The sequence below is a fragment of the Carettochelys insculpta genome, chromosome 8, assembly GCF_033958435.1.
Source record: "Carettochelys insculpta isolate YL-2023 chromosome 8, ASM3395843v1, whole genome shotgun sequence".
NCBI lineage: Eukaryota > Metazoa > Chordata > Testudines > Carettochelyidae > Carettochelys > Carettochelys insculpta.
The window spans coordinates 10,264,591-10,284,806 of NC_134144.1; the positions used below are offsets into that span (position 1 = coordinate 10,264,591).

At 42.2% G+C, this 20,216-nt stretch overlaps 2 protein-coding genes across 6 annotated transcripts in view; both read right to left on the reverse strand.

Moving 5' to 3' along the window:
- FAM237A (family with sequence similarity 237 member A) overlaps positions 1 to 9,246 on the reverse strand; it is a 32,779-nt gene extending 23,533 nt beyond the window's left edge. The window contains exon 1 of one of the 2 annotated variants that reach the window (XM_075001870.1): positions 9,125 to 9,246. The gene's annotated coding sequence lies outside the window, so the exon portion shown is untranslated. Of the gene's footprint in view, positions 1 to 1,458; positions 1,508 to 9,124 lie in introns of those variants that run through there. The other variant, XM_075001871.1, reaches the window with a different exon arrangement.
- Positions 9,247 to 12,038: 2,792 nt separating this feature from the next.
- ADAM23 (ADAM metallopeptidase domain 23) overlaps positions 12,039 to 20,216 on the reverse strand; it is a 178,241-nt gene continuing 170,063 nt past the window's right edge. For all 4 annotated transcript variants that reach the window (XM_075001866.1, XM_075001868.1, XM_075001867.1 and 1 more), the window contains one exon: positions 12,039 to 13,078. In XM_075001866.1, coding sequence (XP_074857967.1) covers positions 13,030 to 13,078 — 49 coding nt within the window. In that variant the 3' untranslated portion in view covers positions 12,039 to 13,029. The remainder of the gene's footprint in view (positions 13,079 to 20,216) is intronic.

The following is a 20,216-nucleotide window of genomic DNA, read 5'->3' on the forward strand; positions in this document are numbered from 1 at the left end:
TGATATGGGCTGCCAACCAGACACAGAGCCGTTGATCACAACCCCACTGAGCCTGATATTCAAGTCAGCTTTCTATCCAAGTTGCAGTCCATTTATCCAAGTCATACTTCTTTAACTTGCTGACAAGGATACTGAGAGACACTGTATCAAAAACTTTGCTAAAGTCAAGATATAATATATCCACCATCTCCCCCGTATCCACAGAGCTAGTAATCTCATCACAGAAGGCAATCAGGTTTGTCAGGTATGACTTGCCCTTGGTGAATCCATATTGACTATTCCTGAGCTATTTGTTACAAAATCTAATCAGACTGCCAACCAAATTCTGGTGCCAACTATACCTAGTACATTCAAATAAAACCACGTGATACCAATCAAGATGTGGAATCCAAGTACCAGAGTAAAATACTTGTTTTAGAAGAACAGGCTACGGTATCCAACCACTTAAGGCAGAAAGTTAGTATTTATCACTGTTTAGAGAAACATCACCAAAAATATTCTGGCACTAAATCAGGAGCTTGCTGCATATTACAGTATTGCGATATTAAATTACCACAGTGATATGTAGTTGCTAACAGAACTACTATTAAAATGGATGTACATCTTAGGCCTGACCTAAAGCCCCTTGACTTCTATGGGTTTTAGGTAAGGCCCCATTCTGCTTTAGTGTGAGATTCTAAGGTTACATCTGCTACATAAACAGAACACGAGATTGGGGTCCTGTAGACATACCTGAGCAAGCTTTAATCTAGATCTACCGTGATGAAATGCAAGAGGAACGCACTTGTTCATATGTCATCACATTATTCATTCAACTCCTATTGCTCCCAAATCATTAATTACTGGCTTCCTATCCAAGTGGGTTACTTCTTGCTTGTACACGACTTAAAAATAGTAAACTTTTAAAGCAAGTGCCTCAGATAGAACTCACGAATGTTGTTATGCATTAAGTTGGAAAAGCAGCACTAGCATGCTATTTTTTCTTGTATCACATAAAGCTGTGTCAAATCGAAACACTGCCATCATGTCCATCTACCCATAGGTCTAATTTTATATGTTTAAGTGACTGAGTAGTTTTAGTACTGACAAATCTGAACTCATGACTTTGTGGAGCTGACCTGTCTGTACTGAAGAAGTAGGAGTTCCTACGGCAGGCAATATAAGTGGCGAATTTAAATAACAGCACAACTATTAAGTTTTTTTAGGTTTCAATGTTAGCATGGGGGCACATTCAAGAACAGTTAACATACAGTATCAGGAGAAGAACACGAGAGAAAAGGATGTAGTCAATGCATTACAAAGCTAAGGACACAGAGCTATACTCTACTTTTCTCATGCAATATAGAATGACTAGTCATAAATTAGATACTGCAAGTATTAAGAGACTGATTATAGCTTTCCATAAATTCTGACATGAGCTACCGTTTGCCTTATCACCTTGAAAGAGAGGTTACTCACTTGTGTAGTAACGATGGTTCTTCGAGATGTGTCCCCGTGGGTGCTCCACAGTAGGTGTTGGGCTCGCCCCGGCGCTGCAGATCAGAAATTTTCTAGCAGTTTCCTTCAGATCACGCATGCGCTGATGCGTGCTGCTCCTTCACGCGCTCTCGGTCATGTGCACGATCCGGTCCCTGCCAGTTCCTTGACCAACCGCCCCGGATGCTCCTGAAAAACACTGGACAGAGATCTGAAGCGGGGAGGAACGGGTGGGTAGTGGAGCACCCACGGGGACACATCTCGAAGAACCATCATTACTACAAAAGCGAGTAACCTCTCTTTCTTCTTCGAGTGGTCCCCGTGGGTGCTCCACAGTAGGTGACTACCCAGCAGTGACCCCAAGTAAGGAGGTGGGTACTCAATTCACATGCAGCTTGCCCTTGAGAGGACTGTTGTCGACAGATGGGTATCCTCATCGAGCACCCGGTGCAGGGCATAATGCTTGGCGAAGGTGTCGTAAGATGACCAAGTCGCCGCTCTGCAAATGTTTTTCAACGCGATTCCCTTGAAGAAGGCCATTGACGCCGCCATCGCTCTGGTGGAGTGAGCCTTGGGCGGAGCTAGCAGAGGCGTCTTACAGAGCTCACAACACAGTTTTATGCAGGACACAATGTGATTTGAAATTCTCTGGGAAGAAAGGCCTTCCCCTTTCGACCTGGGAGTGAGAGACACCAGGAGTCTGTCCGTTTTCCGGAAGGGCTTAGTTCTGTCTATGTAAAAGGCCAATGCCCTCCTCACATCTAGGAGATGCAGTCGCACCTCCTTGCTGGAGCTGTGAGGCTTCGGATAAAATGAGGGTAATACTATTGGTTTGTTAATGTGGAACTCCGAGGAAACTTTTGGAATGAAGGCTGGGTGTAACCGTAAGATCACCGCTTCCTTTGAGAATACTGTGCAGGGCGGCGTTGCCATTACTGCTGTGAGTTCGCTCACCCTGCAGGCTGACGTACTCGCGAGAAGGAAGGTCGTTTTCATGGTCAGTAGTCGGAAGGGTGCCGTGGCTAATGGCGCAAAGGGTGGTCCCGATAGCGTGTGGAGTACCAAGTCCAAACTCCATGACAGTGGTAGCGGTTTCCGAGGGGGGTACAGATTTACCAGCCCCTTCAGGAACCTTGTGACGATAGCATGGGCGAATATGGTGGGCCCTTCTTCTTTGCGTCGAAAGGCTGATATAGCTGCGAGGTGGACCTTTAGCGAGGATAGAGAGAGCCCATCTCGCTTCAGGTCCAGCAGGTATTCTAGAATTACAGTTATAGGGACGTCAAGAGGAGCTAACTGCTTGGAAGAGCACCAGGAGGTAAATCGTGTCCACTTCTGTTCATAAGTCCTTCTGGTGGAGGTCCTTCGACTACACTCTAAGACTTGTTTTACTCCCTCCAAACATGTGCTCTCTAAGGTGCTGAGCCATGGATTAGCCATGCTTGTAGGCGGAGTCCCTGAGGATGTGGGTGCACTATGGACCCCTGAGCCTGTGTAAATAAGTCCAGGGCTACCGGTTGGGGGAATGGTGGATGGCCCGACATGCGCAGAAGCAGGAGAAGCCATTGTTGTTGGTCCCAGGTCGGGAGTACGAGTATCATGCAAGCTCTCTCCCTTCTGGCTTTCTGTAGAACCTTGTGGATGAGTGTTGTGGGGAGGAACGTATAGAGTAGAGGGCCCTTCCATGAGATCATGAAGGCGTCCCCCAAGGACCCCCGCACTATTCCCACTCTGGAGCAGTACTGAGGGCATTTCTTGTTGTGTTGGGTGGCAAACAAATCGACTTAGGGAAACCCCCAAGTGCAAAATATGCGTCGGAGCAGATCTGCCACTCGTGCGTGAGTGCAAAGCATCTGCTTAGTTGGTCTGCCTTCACGTTGTGGACGCCAGGGAAGTACGAGGCTTTCAACGTTATGTTGTTGGCAATGCACCAGTTCCACAATTGGACTGCTTCTGCGCATAGGACCGTGCCCCTCCTTGTCGATTGATGTAAAACATGCTGGAGGTATTGTCGGTATTGATCCTGACTACTTTGCCGTGCAGGCATTTCTGAAAATGTCTGCACACATTGAACACTGCTCTGAGCTCCAGTATGTTTATATGCAGTGTCTGTTCCGCGGGGGACCATAGCCCTTGCGTCACCTTGCTGCCAATGTGTGCTCCCCATCCTATGTGGGAGGCGTTGGTTTCAAGAAAAATAGAAATTCGTGGTTGGTGGAAGGGTACTCCCACTAGCAGGTTCTTGGGATCTGCCCACCACGCTAGTGACTTTCGTACCTCCGTCGTGGGCAATACTACCCTGTAGATGGTATGGGCTGCCGGTCTGTAAACGCTCGCCAGCCAATGCTGCAGGCTTCGCATATGTAGCCTGGCATTCTGTACCACGAACGTGGTGGCCACCATGTGGCCCAACAGTTGCAGACATGTTAGGATCGGCACCGTGAGGCTGTACATCATGACCTGTACCAGGGATCTGATGGTGTGGAAGCGGGCGTCGGGCAGGTATACTCTTGACGTAATAGAGTCTATGCGTGCCCCTATGAATTCTATATCTTGCGTGGAATCGGTCTTTGACTTTGCGAGGTTGCTAACTAGGCCCAGCAAAGTGAACGTGTTTGCGGTGACATGTATCATGAGTAGGACCTCTGCCTTCGAGGCCCCTTTCAGTAGGCAGTCGTCCAGATATGGAAAAATGAACACGCCCTGCCTGTGCAGGTAAGCTGATACCACTGCCAGGGTTTTGGTAAAAACTCTGGGTGCCAAAGATAGGCCAAACGGAAGAACTCTGTATTGGAAATGCTCCCCGCCTACCTTGAAGCAGAGGAAACGTCTGTGTGCCGGGTGGATTGTTATATGAAAGTAAGCGTCTTGTAAGTCGAGGGCTGCAAACCAGTCTCCATCGTCCAGTGCCGTAATTATGGAGGCAACTGTAATCACCCTGAAGCGCTGTTTGCCCAAGTACTGGTTGAGGCCCCGTAGGTCCAAGATTGGCCTCCAGCCTCCTGTTTTCTTCTCTGTTAGGAAGTATCGTGAGTAAAAACCTTTCCCTTGGAATTGTTCCGGTACTCTTTCCACCGCTCCTATGAACATGAGGTGATCCACCTCCTGCTTCAGCCTTGTCTCGTGAGAAGGGTCCCTGAGAAGAGGCTGGGTGGGAGGTTTCGGTGGTGGTAGTGACTGGAAAGGGATCCGTGTAACCCGTGGCTATAATTTCCAGCACCCATTTGTCTGTTGTGATGTTTTGCCATTGGGAGTAGAACGGTTTGAGGCGATGATGGAACATGAGGTGAGAGATGGTGTTGATAGTGCAGTCCTCGACATACCCATCAAACTTGCTGCCTTTGGGCTTGCCCCGAAGTTGTGCGACTTTGTTGAGGACATCGCCTGGGGGCCCTGTACTGTTGCTGCTGTTGATGGCGCCCTTGGTCATAGCCTCGCTGATATTGTGCGCGCTGTGGTTGGTAAGCGTAGCGCCTTTGCTGGGGGTAGAATTTCTTTTTCTTTGGTGGAGTATAGATACCCAGGGTCCTAAGTGTAGCCCTCGAATCTTTGCTAGAGTGTAGGACCGAGTTGGTTGATTCTGCAAACAACTTTTGCTTATCGAATGGAAGATCTACGATCTTCGCCTGTAGATCTCTGGGGATACCAGACGTCTGGAGCCAGGATTCCCTACGCATTACCACTGCTGCGGCTGTTGAGTGTGCCGCTGTGTCCGCCACGTCCAGGGCAATCTGAACTCCCATTCGTGAGGCCGCATAGCCCTCCTGGATGATCACCTTTAGCACTGGCTTCTTGTCCTCTGGGAGGAAGTCCATGAGAGAGGTATGTCTAGAGTAATTGTCAAAGTTATGGTTTGACAGATGTGCCGCATAGTTTGCCATTCTCAGTAATAAGGTAGAGGAGGAGTAGACCTTTCTCCTGAACAGGTCTAATTTCTTTGCATCTTTATCTGACCCCCCTGATTTATATTGAGGCATCTTTGACCTCTGTTGAGACAATTCGACCACCAAAGAATTGGGCTGTGGGTGGCTAAACAGGAATTCCATGCCTTTGGCTGGGACGAAGTATTTCTTATCCGCCCTTTTATTCGTAGGCAGGATGGAGGCCGGAATCTGCCATATGTTAGTGGCTGGTTCCATAATGGCTTCATCCAGTGGGATGGCAATTTTAGATGAAGCCGGGGGTCTCAAATTTTTCAGGAGTTTATGATGTTTCTCCTGCACCTCTGCTATTTGAATGTCCTGTGTGTATGCTACTCTTTTGAACAGATCTTGGAATTGTTTAAGGTCATCCGGGGGGAGATGTCCCTGGGGACAACTGCCTCATCTGGGGAGGATGAGGAGGCACCGCTAAGATATACCTCCTCCAACTCCTCTGATTCCTGAGTTTGCTGGTATGCTTGCTCTTTCGTGGGTTGTGAAGGAAGGTCTCGGGACTCTGGACCCATTTCTGCCTGGGAAAACTGCGTTGCTCTCCCAGAGCAAGAGTGTATGTGGGGGTGTTGGCGAGGTGTGGGTGGGGATCTGCCCCTGGATCTGGACCTCCGATGTCGGTGTTCAGTATGATGGGGACGGCCATAACAGCAAGGGCCCGGTGATGGAGATCTGGACCACGATCGGAGTGTGTACCTATGATGTCTGGAAGAGCGCGATCACCTTGACGACATTAATAATGGTGAAGATGGTCTGTGATAGTATTCGTAGGGATCCATGCCCGAAAAGGGTGAAGGTTGTCTGAGCCAAGGCGATGATGGTTGGAGGAACGGGGAGGGGGGTCTGAAACAGGCCGTTGGAGTTGCCGTCCAGCGCAGTGTGTGTATCTCGGGGGGGAGGGGGCTGGGTGATGATAGCAGCGCATCAATGCCTGGAGATGGACTGAGGTGCCAGGTTTTAGCCGTAGCTTTTCCCCGTCCTTGCAGGGTAGGTGCCGTCCCCTCCTGTGCTGGGGATCTCGGCCCCACTGTCAGTGCTCCGCTCAGTGCCGTCATATGCGGTGCTGCGCGGGTAGCTTCCTCCGGTGCCAGTTGGCCCCGTGCTGGGTGTCCTTGCACCGTTGGCGCCGTGAGAGCTGGTGCCACGTGAGGTGGCGCCGCCGATTCTGGCGCTTGCCGTGCTGGCACCCGCGGTGCCCTTGATGCCGACTGTGGAGTAGTCGGAGGCCTGGCCACGGCTGCGTGTGTGACCGTGCTGCCGCTACCATCAGCCCGTGGGTCAGGGCTCTACGTTCCGCTTGTCTTGCTCGCTGAGGTCGCCAGCAAGGATCGAGCTGGGGCGAGTTTCTTCTTCTTTTGCACAGAGGGGGTCAAAGAAGCCGCCTTCCTTTTGTGCGACCCTGAGGGCCCTTCTGTGTGAGGCTCCTCCGGTGGTTCGGGCTGAAGGGCCTCATCAAACCAGATCATTTTGAACCTCATTTCCCTGTCCTTCCTGGCCCTGGCTGTAAGCTTAGCGCAGTGAGAGCACTTCTGAGTAACAAAACAAAAAGCAGTCAAGTAGCACTTCAAAGACTAGCAAAATAGTTTATTAGGTCATGTATGTGTGTTACTGAAGAGACATTATCGCACCGTTTTAGAGAGAGAAGTGGACGAGCTGACTTTTATATTCAAATTCGGCACATTAACACATGGTTTAAATCGTGATGGGAACTTTCGGAGTCACTATAGGGACTCGTCTGCATACTTGGCTCAATCTAATTCTTGATCTTCCCACCCACCCCTCCACTCTCTGATTTGCTCACCTTGATTATCTTGTTCTGATTTGTCCTCCTTGCTTACTGTTTTTGGTTCTCTGTGTCTTAAATATTGAGTCTCTTCTGGTCTGGATATGGTCTGAAGAAGTGGGTCTGTCCCACGAAAGCCCACCTAATGAACTATTTTGCTAGTCTTTAAAGTGCTACTTGACTGCTTTTTGTTTTGATAGTGTATAGACTAGCACGGCTTACTCTCTGTTACTTCTGAGTAACGTGGGACTCCCCCAGGCAACGAATGCACTTACTATGCCCATCAGAGGCAGGCATGGCCTCCCGGCATGACTCACACTTCTTAAACCCCAACAAAGACATCCCAGTGAGTCTTTAACTGTTAATAGGGTACTTAGCTGCCAATCACAGTGTTTTCAAAACAAACAACATTTACGGCCTTTAGGGTAGCGGACGGCCTAAGCAGCCTTCTTTGTCCACTCTTCTCCCCTCCGTTCCTCTTCTCTCTTACTTAGTTACATTTTTTTTTTTAACATATAATAGTAAAAACAAGCTGTGAACTAAGAATTAACAGTCTTATCTGTCTCAGGCATTGGAGCCGGAGCGGAGTCCGTCTGCAGCTGTTGGCGGGTGAGAAGGAACTGGCAGGGACCGGATCGTGCACATGACCGAGAGCGCATGAAGGAGCGGAGCGCATTGGCACATGTGCGATCTGAAGGAAACTGCTAGAAAATTTCTGATCTGCGGCGCCGGGGCAAGCCCGACACCTACTGTGGAGCACCCACAGGGACCACTCAAAGAAGAAGTTCATGTTTTCTGCCATCAGTTTTCTTATCTTCAAAATACCAGTTGCAGATCTTAGAGTGCAAAATAACTAAAGATGTACAGGTAAATATGTATCTTCCATAAATTCAGTCAGTAGTCATCATTTGTTAGAGTACTTATTTGCCAAGTTGTCCATTTTAACATCTGGCTCATGGGCAAATTAAATTAAAATTAAATTAAAAGTAAAGGACAGATTTTTTCACTGTTATTTCCATTTCATTTCTAAGCATCAGCTATGTTTTTGACACATTATATAAAATAGGTGTGAATGTTTCTTTTTAACATAATTACTATATACTGCTACCAGCCTTTGCCAAGAAATGGAAAATCTAAAAATCAAGAGAAGAAAGTTTAAAACCCTCACATGCTGGCAAGTGTTTTTTACAGTGAAGTTTAATCATAACTCATACATGGCAGCACTACAAGTGTTATTAAGGAATCATTTTCTTAAGGAAGTCCCGATCTAAACCCCATTGGAATTTGTGGGGGAAAAAAAGACCTAACATGGCCATTTTGGAAAACATTACTCTTGGACAACAATGCATTCTGAATTGCCCATTGTATTTTTAAGTACCTTTGTACTGAATGACCCTTTTCACTACCTGTTTAGAGGCCTTTAAAAACTGTGGGCTAGATCCTCAGCTGATGTCTATTAGTGTAGCTCCCATGATGCTCCTTTTCCATCTGCACAGACTTACAGCTGACTGGGATACAAGAAGAATGGGAATGTTGGAACTGGAGCAGCCTGTCTGATTTACAGATGTGGGATAACATTTCCAAAAGCGCATAAAGTGACATGGAAAATTGAATCAGTGAGTTTCAGGTTCCTTACTCCTGCATATGACCTTGAAGGGTTGTTGGGTGTGACTGGGAGAATTTTTTTGGCCTGGGGAGGCAGGGAAGGATTGTTAGCGAACCATTACCATGCAGACCCTTGATGACCCGTAGACTCATTCATTCCCTGCACACTCACTCAGTCACCCCACTTTCCTCCATGTGGCCCTGCCCGCCCAGTTCCAATTAGCGCCCCATGCCAGGGTTTCCCCATTACTGAGCTCTGGTCGGTAACCACCTCCAGCATCCCCATATATTCCACACTATCATTACCCAACGTCCCATGCCTCCTGACCTGGCCTGAAGGGCAGGGTGCTTTGAGGAAGGCAGCCTCTTCCGCTCCCTGTCTGTAGCCGGGGTAGTCCCAAGAGCAGCTGCTTGCTCTTCTTGCATCACAGTGGGCCCTAGTGAGCAAAACGTGTAACTGCAGCACCTTTCTGGCAAAATGCATTTTCTGTGGAAAAACAATTCTGCACAGCAAAGAATTCTGCTTCTGCGCTGTGGTGCAGAATTCTCCCAGGAACAGGTCTTACATTCTGCCTGCATAGGGAACAGCATTCACTTTCAATGAAATTTTACCCGTATACTGTTGTTCACATAAGAAATTTGATGTATGTAATTTGTGAGGCATTAAGACAAAACAGTGCCCTTCTCCCATGAACGACTATGGATACTCAACTTACAAAACTCACTTCTTGTACAACTTTCACACATCTAATATTTCATGTGCTATTACAGCAGTAAGAGGGCCAACTGTTACTCTGGTGTAAGCATGCAACTCTACTGTTTACCATGGGGTTGCACTTGTACGAACAAGGACAGAAATTTATTCATATCAACTAACTTATTACATTGGTTTTTATGATACTTTCACAAGATTTCATTCCTTGAAAGAAAAATATTGTAAATTTTCATATGCAATAGATAAACATTTTCTCTCTCTTTATGAATACATCAATGTTTCATTTAGATCTGGGTTGGTAGCAAAATAAGCCAGGATATCATCTTATTCTTTAACTGTGAATGCAGAAACATTGTAATTCCCACTGACTTAAATGGCAGTTCTATGGAGGAACAAGTGTAAGGCTCATGGAGTTTTAGCTCTTTTTGATTATAGAGATCATCAGCCAGGAGATTACAACTGGCATCTCTACTGATCCCACTTATCCAGTATTTTCCTCTGATGGGGAAGTCTGTAAAATTGAAAAGCTCAGATCTTACCTGAAAGAAATAATTAGAATCTTTCAGCCTATGAAGTTGGATGAGTCTTGATCAGAATATACAATCAGACATTCTTATTGAGGCTTCTTATTGTTCCTGCAAGCTTGGTGACATTTTGAACACAGGCATTTAATAAAATAAGCATATGTAACAAATAAAAATGATCAAAACAAAGCTACAACATTCCACGTTCATGATATTTTTAATACTCATTTTACTAAGAGTTGCAGAACAATAACTATTAAATTTCCATTCATCAGCAGCCAAAAAGATATGAATGAGCATTAGCTCTAAACGAAAACTGGCTCATAACATCAAATTGTGCACTTAAAATATTTACAAATCATTTTTAAAAAGAAGATTAATAGTGGAAGCAACAATGCATATAAAATATGGTTGATACGCTTTCAAACAAAAAAAATTCAAGTATTATTTTGTAAAGTTCCTCAGGCATTTGTCTTTAAATTTTGTTTGTGCAATGCCCATCTTTGCATAGTAAAGAAAAGTTTATAAAACTCTAGTTCTGTGTAATTTGTTTCTTTCAACATGCACCTACATTATCTTCAGTTTGCCTCCTAGATCTCTCTTATAAAAGGATTAGGTCAATTCGGTGGGATCATGCAGCAGTAAGAGGTGTAAAGTTACTATATATTTTCATGTCAAGATGAATCATATAATGGAGCAAAAATATAGTGGGTGACATGGGGACGTGTCATTGCTTAACATTTACTCTATAAATATTACAATGTTATAGTTGTTATGATAAATTAACGTAAGTAGCATATGTACACTACTAAATGTGGCAAACAAATGGTTTAGAAAATGAATATCTAGCTAAATGGATAAGACTACATAACCCTAGTACCACAGAAAAGATTTATTACAATCTCCTTTTGTTAGTTATGTGATGTCATTCACATTCTGTACATACGGAGCATAATGCTTGTGTGTTTTACACATACATGCACATAGCTGAACAGTGGAGCATAAATTCAATCAAGAAATCATATTTCCTTTGAAACTGCTAGTGTAACAAAAAGTTACACCAACACTTACCATATGTACATAATATTTGGGGACCACTGTGGTCTGATTAAAAACATCACATCGCACATTTACAATGTTATTTGTGAAATGTTTATCATCAAAGTTTTATTATACAAATAGTTACATTAGATACCTAATTGATTTTGTAACCACAGTGGCATTTCTACTGCGGTTACACTGATTCTGGAGTGGAACCAAAATGTGCAACTTAGTACCTGCCAGAGCGTAATTATACTTTCCAAACACTGTAGCAAAGTGGAACTAAGCAACATATTGCCAGTGGGCAAAATTACAAGGCAAGTACTTTGAATTCCCCTCAAAATTACAAGTGTTCCTTGTCATCAAACATTAATACAGCTAAAACTTTTGCCCTGAAGTCAGTGAATGTAGAAACAATGCCACAAATGGCCCTGTTATCACAATATGGTGTAGAAATACATCAAGGCCCATATTAAAGTTAATGAGAGCCCTTCCACTGGGTTGAACTGTCTCATGTGTGAACATACAGATAATAGAATTAACGTGCTAACACTTGGAAGAGAAATCTGAACAAACCTTCAGAGTAACAGTAACCATCCATAGCAGAAATAGTAGCTCTCTAGGCTGTATTTTGAAAGATGGTAGGTACTAAAGGGGGAAAACTCAGAGTGACTTGGATGTTTACAGGCCTGCCAGAAACGGGGGAGGTGAATGGGTGTAAAATTGGAGACTAAAAGCCTTAGCCTGTTTCAAGCTTTTAGCATTTTGTCAATACTTTAAGGCTTACTTAAGCTTGTTTTCCTTTCACTTGAGAAAGCTAGACAGAGGAAAATAGTTGCTAAAATTAAAAAGATATGAGCTTGGCACTTTTGTGATTAACTTGAGATGGTGTCAATTTTCTTATAATATATATAGAAAATCTGCATGAAAGCCAAAAAGTAATTCAAAAGAGACTTATTAAATACATATGCATTTACACATTTTAATAAGGTTTGTTTTTTTTTTTTTGGTTTCAAGCATACAAATTTTAAATCACACCTATTTGGTGCCAGAACTCTCTAGATCTGCATGCTACATCTGCCTTTTTTGAGCAAGCCCAGAACACCCGCTATACAACATGCTAGAAAGATTAAAAGGGGAGCAAAATTAAACCACTGAAAATAGATTTACACAGAGAATAGAACCTATGGAAATTCTTCAGTAAAGATCTGTGAAAGTGATATGTCAATTTCTTATTTCCATATTTACATTTTTTTTCTTCCTATAGAAGTACTTATACATTATCACTGCTCAAAACCAATAGCTCCCATACCAAAGGAATTTTAGTTCAGAGGATAAAAGAATACAGAGCTGTGGCATCCAGAGAGAAGGAATGCGCCGTACTGGTGGAAGAGTTCATAGAAAAAAACGAATATCACCTCTGCACTGTAGTTTTCTTTTCTGTATATGTTTGGGTGCAGATCTTGCGTAGGTTGTCTTGTTAGCTTGTTTGTTGTATTTATGCCATGCAATTTACCCTTTCCAAATTTAGCTGCTCATGCCACTGGAGTTTGTAATTTAATATGAGGAAAAAAAATCATGCGAACTCAGAGTGCCAGCAGGCTGGGAAAAAAATCTTCTTTTTTACTATTCTGAAACAGTTCTCTTATTGCACTTTGTTGGTTTGCCCCCTTCTTCTTCTTCTTCTTCTTTTTTTTTTTTTGAAAAAAAACCAAACAGATGTCCATTGTTCTCATCCTTTTTTTTTTTTTTTTTAAAGGAAAGGTGAAAGGGAGTATTTGAACTTATCTCCAAAAAAGACAGCATTCCTTCACTCCATCCCCAGCAACCTGACCTTAGTCGTTACCATTTCTAACGCTCTTCTTTATTGACTGAGTTCCTGCACAGTAACAGCAAAGACTTCACACCCAGAATCCAGTAGTGCAAGAAGAATCTTTTTCCAATTATGTTCCTTCAGATAGGACCTTGCTGATTTGGATCGTACCTTCTTTTTTTGACATTTCTTCCAGTGTGCGTCAAAAGGAGATGAAATGGGGAGGAATAACATAAAACACTAGTTAGGTATAATGGGAGAGAAGTAGTGCTAACACCATAGTAAAATAAGAAGCTCACTTTGAGGTAATCTCACATACTTGTGACTGACCTTAAGAGGGTTTGGACACACTCATAATCAATATCAATTCCTGCTGCCTCTATGAAGTTTGGAACTGCATGTATGAAATCCATATAGTGCATATAGATTGGTAACTTTTAGTTTTGCAGTACTGCAAGAGGTGGTCGATCCTATCTGGATAGGAATTTTTCAGACTATGTTACATTTCTGTACCTTAAGTCAGAACAGCCTCTGTATATCATTTGGAACCATTCAAAAGTCACATTTCAAATGCAATACTGCCTTCATTTTAAGAGTATCGTTTAGGACACATGCTCATAAATTTCCAAAATAATAGATGTTCTACAAATGAGGCGACCATGCCCTCTCAGGTATGCATCTTTGACTGGTTACACTTAAACCAGATAATTTTATAGTAGACCAATTTATCTTAGTGCCTCTGTGAGCCTTTACCATACTATGGACAAAACACTTTGAATCTCCGGTAACATAAAAAAAAATAGCAGATATTGAGACACTGCAGTCAAAGGAGAGTGGACACAGATGGTTAGTTATGCAGTTACAATCTAGCTTTCATATTGCTGTCCAGTCTCCTCCGATACTTGTAGCCTATATCAATAGACATTACAAGGCAACAACACAAGTTGGGTGCAACCTCCCCATAATCTGGCTTTATGTGGGGCATCAAGCAAGGGCTCATGCATTTAGTCTTAATATTGGGCATGTGCACCACTACCGCCACCAAATTGTCATGCAAAAGACATAGAACAGGAATTATATATTATATACACAAAGCCCAAAATTTCCTTTTTGATTGTGCTTTCCCATAACCACCATTGTTGTAGTGTTCAAGCTGAAAGCAAGCCTCTCCTAAATTGCACAAGTGACTTAGGAATCAGTGCAAAAACAACAATTCTCCAGGACAGGTCTTTACGAGAACGTGGCAGCCTTTGAGATTGTGCCTGTGACTACCTTGCTATTGTAATGAAGGCATGCATCGGCAGAATTACAGGCTTTTCAAACTTCATTGTTTTGCTTTTTATAGAAAAGTGTTATACTAACTCTCATCATAACTCAAACTGTCAGCACCATTTAGGTATATCAACCCAGCAATCTCTATAGCACTCATACCCCAAAGAGTAGATCAGATATTAATGGTTGATCAGTCTAGTTTGATGCAGAATTGTATACTAGTAAGTCTGAATAATATTGACTATTTAAATCTGAATGAAAACTTGTCTGGACTTTTTCTCTGGCAGTTTCTCTCTTTTTCTGTGGTATGTGACAAAGGAGTGTTTTGAATTCCTGTGTTTTTTATTAATTACATGGCACACTGAAATTCACACTCCACTAACCAGCAATTATTTACCTTTAAACCCAGTCTGAAAAATCAAATCAGTAATACATGTGACAAAAAATCCTAATGATTAAACCCAGTCCACTGAGCACCAAATTTAAAGGAGTATTCTGAAAAAATGTTTGCATTCCTGTTACTTTTCAGGGAACAAATCATTAACTTTGCTAACATCAGCTGTATTGCTTGAAGGTTCTTTCTTAAATTTATGAGTGGGCTCTGTAACTTTTAGTATAAAGTTGGGCACATGTTTTATTAGCTTCCCAGTATAACTCTCCAGGTCTTTCCAACTGATCCCTTGCTAGAGTAGTACTCCTGGGTAGCACAGATCCTGCAAGTACTGTCTCTAGCAGTGATGGACATATTTTGGAACAACTGCCGAACTCTTGTGGAACCATAACGCAGCTCACATCACATAAAATGTCTTCCAGGGTCTTTTTCAAAGCCACAAGTCTCCCTTCAATAATGCCTTACTGTTCATTAAATTACTTCAAAGGTTAACCAAACCCTGAGCTAATGCCTTTCTTCTTTTTCAGTATTGCTTTATTACATTACATCAAAATGTTATGTTTCTCTGGTCAATCATTAGTAACAATTGTTTTCTCCAAGATATCACAGTCTGACAAAGTCATCATGCCTGAAAATGAAGGATGCAGGTATCTAAATGTGACATTCAAAATGAGTGCACAATATGGTTTTTGAAATACACTGTGCTTGATGTTCAGTAAATCATTTTTGCATAATAATTTTATGGTAAGAAATAACACCTTGCATTTAGGTAATAATTATCTGAATATCTCACAGTGCTTAATTAAGGTGGATAGCATTATCCCATCCAAGGTTATACAATAAACCAGTGGCAGAGCTGGGAGCAGAATTCAGGCCTCCTGACAGAGTCACATGTTGTAGCCACTAGAAAAATCCATCTCAACACTTTATATATTAAGATGAAGACACTATCTATTTAAAAATACCTCAAAATGGGGGTGAACAAATCTTGTTTTCTCCTAAAAAAATTATAACTAGAAATAAAGGAGCTAATTATATTATTACTGGAGGATCCCCGTTTATTCATAGGCCAAGTAGAGGGTAGCAGATTATCACAATGAATTTCCTACACTATTCTGTGAGTCCTCCATTATAGCTAAGATCCAAGCATTGCTAACTCTCTCTCTCTTTTTTGCTTTTTTCATAGAATTAGAATTAATTATAGAAGTGGAAGGAACCTTGAGAGATCATCAAGTTCAGTCCCCTGCACTCAAAGCAGGACCAAGCACCATTTGCACCATCCCTACAGAATCACAGATGTTTCAGTATCTTACTAAAAACACTGGTTAGAAGAGTCAGCAGAGACCTCGGACCTGCTACATCAAGTGCAGGGTTGGCCACATATGCAATCATTGCAAGCCAGAGAACACGAAGACAGTGGAGTCAGTGCACACAGGAACACCAGACTCCCCAAAAGAGTCGTGCTCCTCCCACATACTATTCAGCCGAACAGGCCGTATGTACAGTCAGGGTGGAGAGGCCCTTGCCACATTCTGTTAAGGGGTGCTGCATAGGGCTGTGCTTTGTAAGCAAAAAGCCCCAGGAGCTTTAACTGTGGCAGTGCAGCTTTGCACTGGCTCCTACTATAGGCTGTGGCTTCAAACCATGCATTGGCCCTTAATATTTTAATATATATATACACATACACACACACACACACACATATTTATATTTTATATATATATATATATATATTACAACCACAAAGCCTAGTTCATATAATGAGCTAAAGGCACTATTAAAATCCAATTACATTTAAGATTACTGTGTTGTATTTTTATAACTTCAAAAAAGTGAAACATCTTCCAACTTTAAAACATATTACTAGCAGAAGAGATATATTTTCAAAATGGAAACCATTTACAGTGGAGCTGTAAAACACTTAAAATGGAGGTTTAAAATGGACATATGGGAAGACCATTAGTTTTAGCAATGCCTTGTTAAATGATCGGTTCCCCAGAACTCAAAAAACTCAGTCAAATTCTTCCCCAAATGAATGTTTATGGATTCCACTGAAGAAAACTCAAATTTACGCACCTGAGTGCAGATTTTGGCCTACCACAAAAGGACCTATCTTGAGGAACTTGAAAACAGGCCTGGCTAGGATGTGGTCTTTCCCTGCAGGCTAGCTCACCTGCCTCTGGAAATAGGTGTTATGAGATACTGAACAGCAATTGCCCTCCTCCAGCCAATCGAATTATCTCTACCCAACTTTTTGGAATGAGCCTTGCAGCCAGGATTGACCCCCTTTCCTATGCTTCAGAGCCTGAGCACCCACTTCAAAATACTGCATAGACATACCCTAAAGAATGTCACCAGGTTTCACTGCTGCTTCAGAGACAGATATGCTCCCTGTATACTAGCAATGGCTGCTCTTTGGACTCCCTCTTGGCCTCTTCTCCTCATTCTTCCTCAGCAGCAAAATGCAGAGATCATATTTCCCTTCCACTCCAAAAAACAGGCTGCTGTTTAGGGCCCCGTAACCTACTCTAGCCACATGCAAGCAGTGGTTCCTTTTCAAGGCTCCAGGCTCACACATGCTCATTAGCCAGAAGAGGATGAACAGCCTGGATGGCTTCACTAGTGCTATAAAAACACCATGGCAAGGAAGAGAGGAGCCTGTACAGAAAAGGTCCTTCTACAGAGAACAATGATGTGGCCACCATCCTAACCTCCCCAATGCCTTGTTTGCATTCTTTTATAGCCATGGAACTCTAACACAGCATTAACTTTTCTTTTACATTTAATTCCTGTTTAAAAAAAATTGACAGTAATAAAAGTTCCACCTCCATTGAATTGAAGAAAACAAAACTATTACTTCTGTTAAACATAAAGTACTCAGAACACAACTATAACAAGCCAGAGTACAAAGTAATAATCACCTACATGCCATTTTGGATAGTTGTGTTTAACCCCTCTGACAGCATAACTCATTCTTTCAATAAAGAAAAATACAAAATAAAGTCACTGCTAACCCCACAGTCTTTTATCACAGTTTTGAGACAACCTACTTTTCTCCCCTTTGTCTAAGTGTTTGGAGAAGAACACACAGCTCTAATGCACAAACACCACCTATTTTAGCAGCAGCTAAGTACTACTGTTGCTAATACAGCACATTATTTTAATTCAGTGCCTTCCTCTACATTCACAGAAACAAAGTCTTGCCAAAAAATTCAGAGATACACCAACAGCACAGTCCCTTCAAATATATAACTGTTCTATAAAGTTTCACCATATTAAAGCTTGACAAAGTGAGTAAATCCACAGTAACCAACCTGTTGCTAAATGAAATTGCAAATTCAAACACAAAATCTGGGGGACAGGACCTTCAGCCTCAAAACAGTGAGAGAGTCTAGGGCACCTGCTGAGTTAGTTAGGGTGCCATCTACTGGCATGAGGAATAGCAGTAGATGTAGCGTATTATGTGATTCGAGCAGGTGGGTTTGTGCTATACATGGACTTAATTCACACATTTTTCAAAGAAATGCAGACTGGAGGGAAAAATAGTGGTTACTGACAAACCAAATAGCTGGTGTGTAGTTCCTAGATTGAGCATACATGGGGTTTCAGAATCTCATTGCTCAGGCTCTCTACTGTACTTCTCTCCAGCACAACAGAAACACCATTTTTATTTGTTTTTCAACTATTCCGTATTTATGGAAACCAGCACAGAATTTGGCTCCATTGGAATCCTAAAGCTGTCTATCTGAATGCCTATATGCAGAAATTTGAAGATTGGGTAAATCTTTGGGCCACTTAGTAATCTCCACTTGGAGGGAAAGCTGTTTTTCAGCAAGGTATTACTGGGAACAATACAGAGAGTGCCTTTTTGTGTAAAAAAAGGTGCCAGTACTCAGTACCGGCAAGTACCAGCCCAAAGAAAGCACTGAATATTGTCCATTTTTACCAATCACAACACGTCACCTACTACTCTATTTCACATTCTGAGGACTATTATGCAGTCTCAAAAGAAACTCCGCACTTTTTTTTTATTTAGTCATTCTAGTATTATGTCTTAATATTGTCTTTACCGAGTGTCCATTTTTACAGTGTAACAAACTATCAAGCCAGTGTTTAAAGAGGACCAACCAAATTCATTACTCTAGCAAAACTACACACTGTAACTTCACTGATGTAATTCTATACTAAAAAGAACTGGAAACTGAGCCTAAACATGAAATTAGAAGGGCCCACACAAGATTGCCCAGATTGTCAAACCACTCATTCCGCTTCCACTTTCTTCCTTCGTGGTTTGGTGGGATGTTCATGGATTGACTTACTGCCATTAAGTGAATGCATGTTATGTTTACACAGTACCTAGAACAGTGAGACCCTGACCCATAAGAGGGGCTCCTAAACTATCACAGTACAAAAAATAACAACAATTTTGTCAAAAATATTAAGCAAGGTCTTCTGTAAACCAAAAGATAGTTCCTAACTGGGTGCCTCCTAGCAACATTTAGCTCAGAGTCACTAAATATATTCCTTAGTATCCATGTGCACTGAACATTTTCCTGAAACGATCTCAACACCTTTTCTTCTATATTTTATCCATATTTTTCCAGAAAATGCCTAAATCCTGGCACTAAAGTTAACTTTATTTCTTTAAAGAAACATGCCCCCCGCTTTTTTTTTTGCGCTTATTTATACCAAACTGAGCCACTAAAGTCACAAACAAAATTTGCTATGTCACAGCTTATGTTTGATTTAGACTTGACAACACAGTACCATACGTGCATGTGTACACCTGTGAAACAGAAATCACAGCTCCTCGTTTGTAACATACTCGCTACTTTTTCACATTTTTAAAGACTGAAATTTTACTTGCTTAAAAGGAAAATTTTACCACCACTACCCCATTTGTCTTAGACATCCCACAAAAACAAAATCTGGACACAAAGTTTAAGAGGGCCTATATTGTGCTAGCCTCCTTCCACATACAAGTGAAAAACCCTTTTCAAGTTCCCCCCAAAAACATGCACTTCGAGCTGTGAGCTAGGCCAGGCCATTGTATTTGAGGTTCTGCTACAGAGTAAATATTTATATTTTGCCCTTTTTAAAATATTGAACTCCTGATATTTTCAATATGAGAACTTACTCATACAGACATACCAAATGCTTTTATATTTTTGTACGACAGGAAGACATACAGGATGCAAAGTGGGACATATGTATCAGTGATTTAAGTGATGGAGAGCAGATTGTTTTTTGTCTAGCAAAAAACCTATGCTGGCATACCGAAAAAAGTAATTTATATTATATTATTTGAGCTAGAGTTGGACCATTCAAAGTCTTGGAATTCAGGAATACTCTTAAGAGTGAACTTAATTAACATCACCCTCTTCAGGACAGAAGTATGTAAAGTAGCAAGTATGTTAAGAATATGCTCATCTGTTGTCCTGAATGAGGATGCTCTCCTGAATCCAGTTTAAACGTCCTAATATCCAGAAGTCACTATTACACCAGATAGCTTTTTAAAGGCATTTGTGGGTCTATAGTTAACAGGGTATGCCATGGAAAACAACACTTTAAACAATTTTTTTTTTTAAACCAGAGATAGATCCCCAAATATTTTTTTAGGGCTGAGCACCAATATCTTCACATGCATATTTGCACTTAACTCCC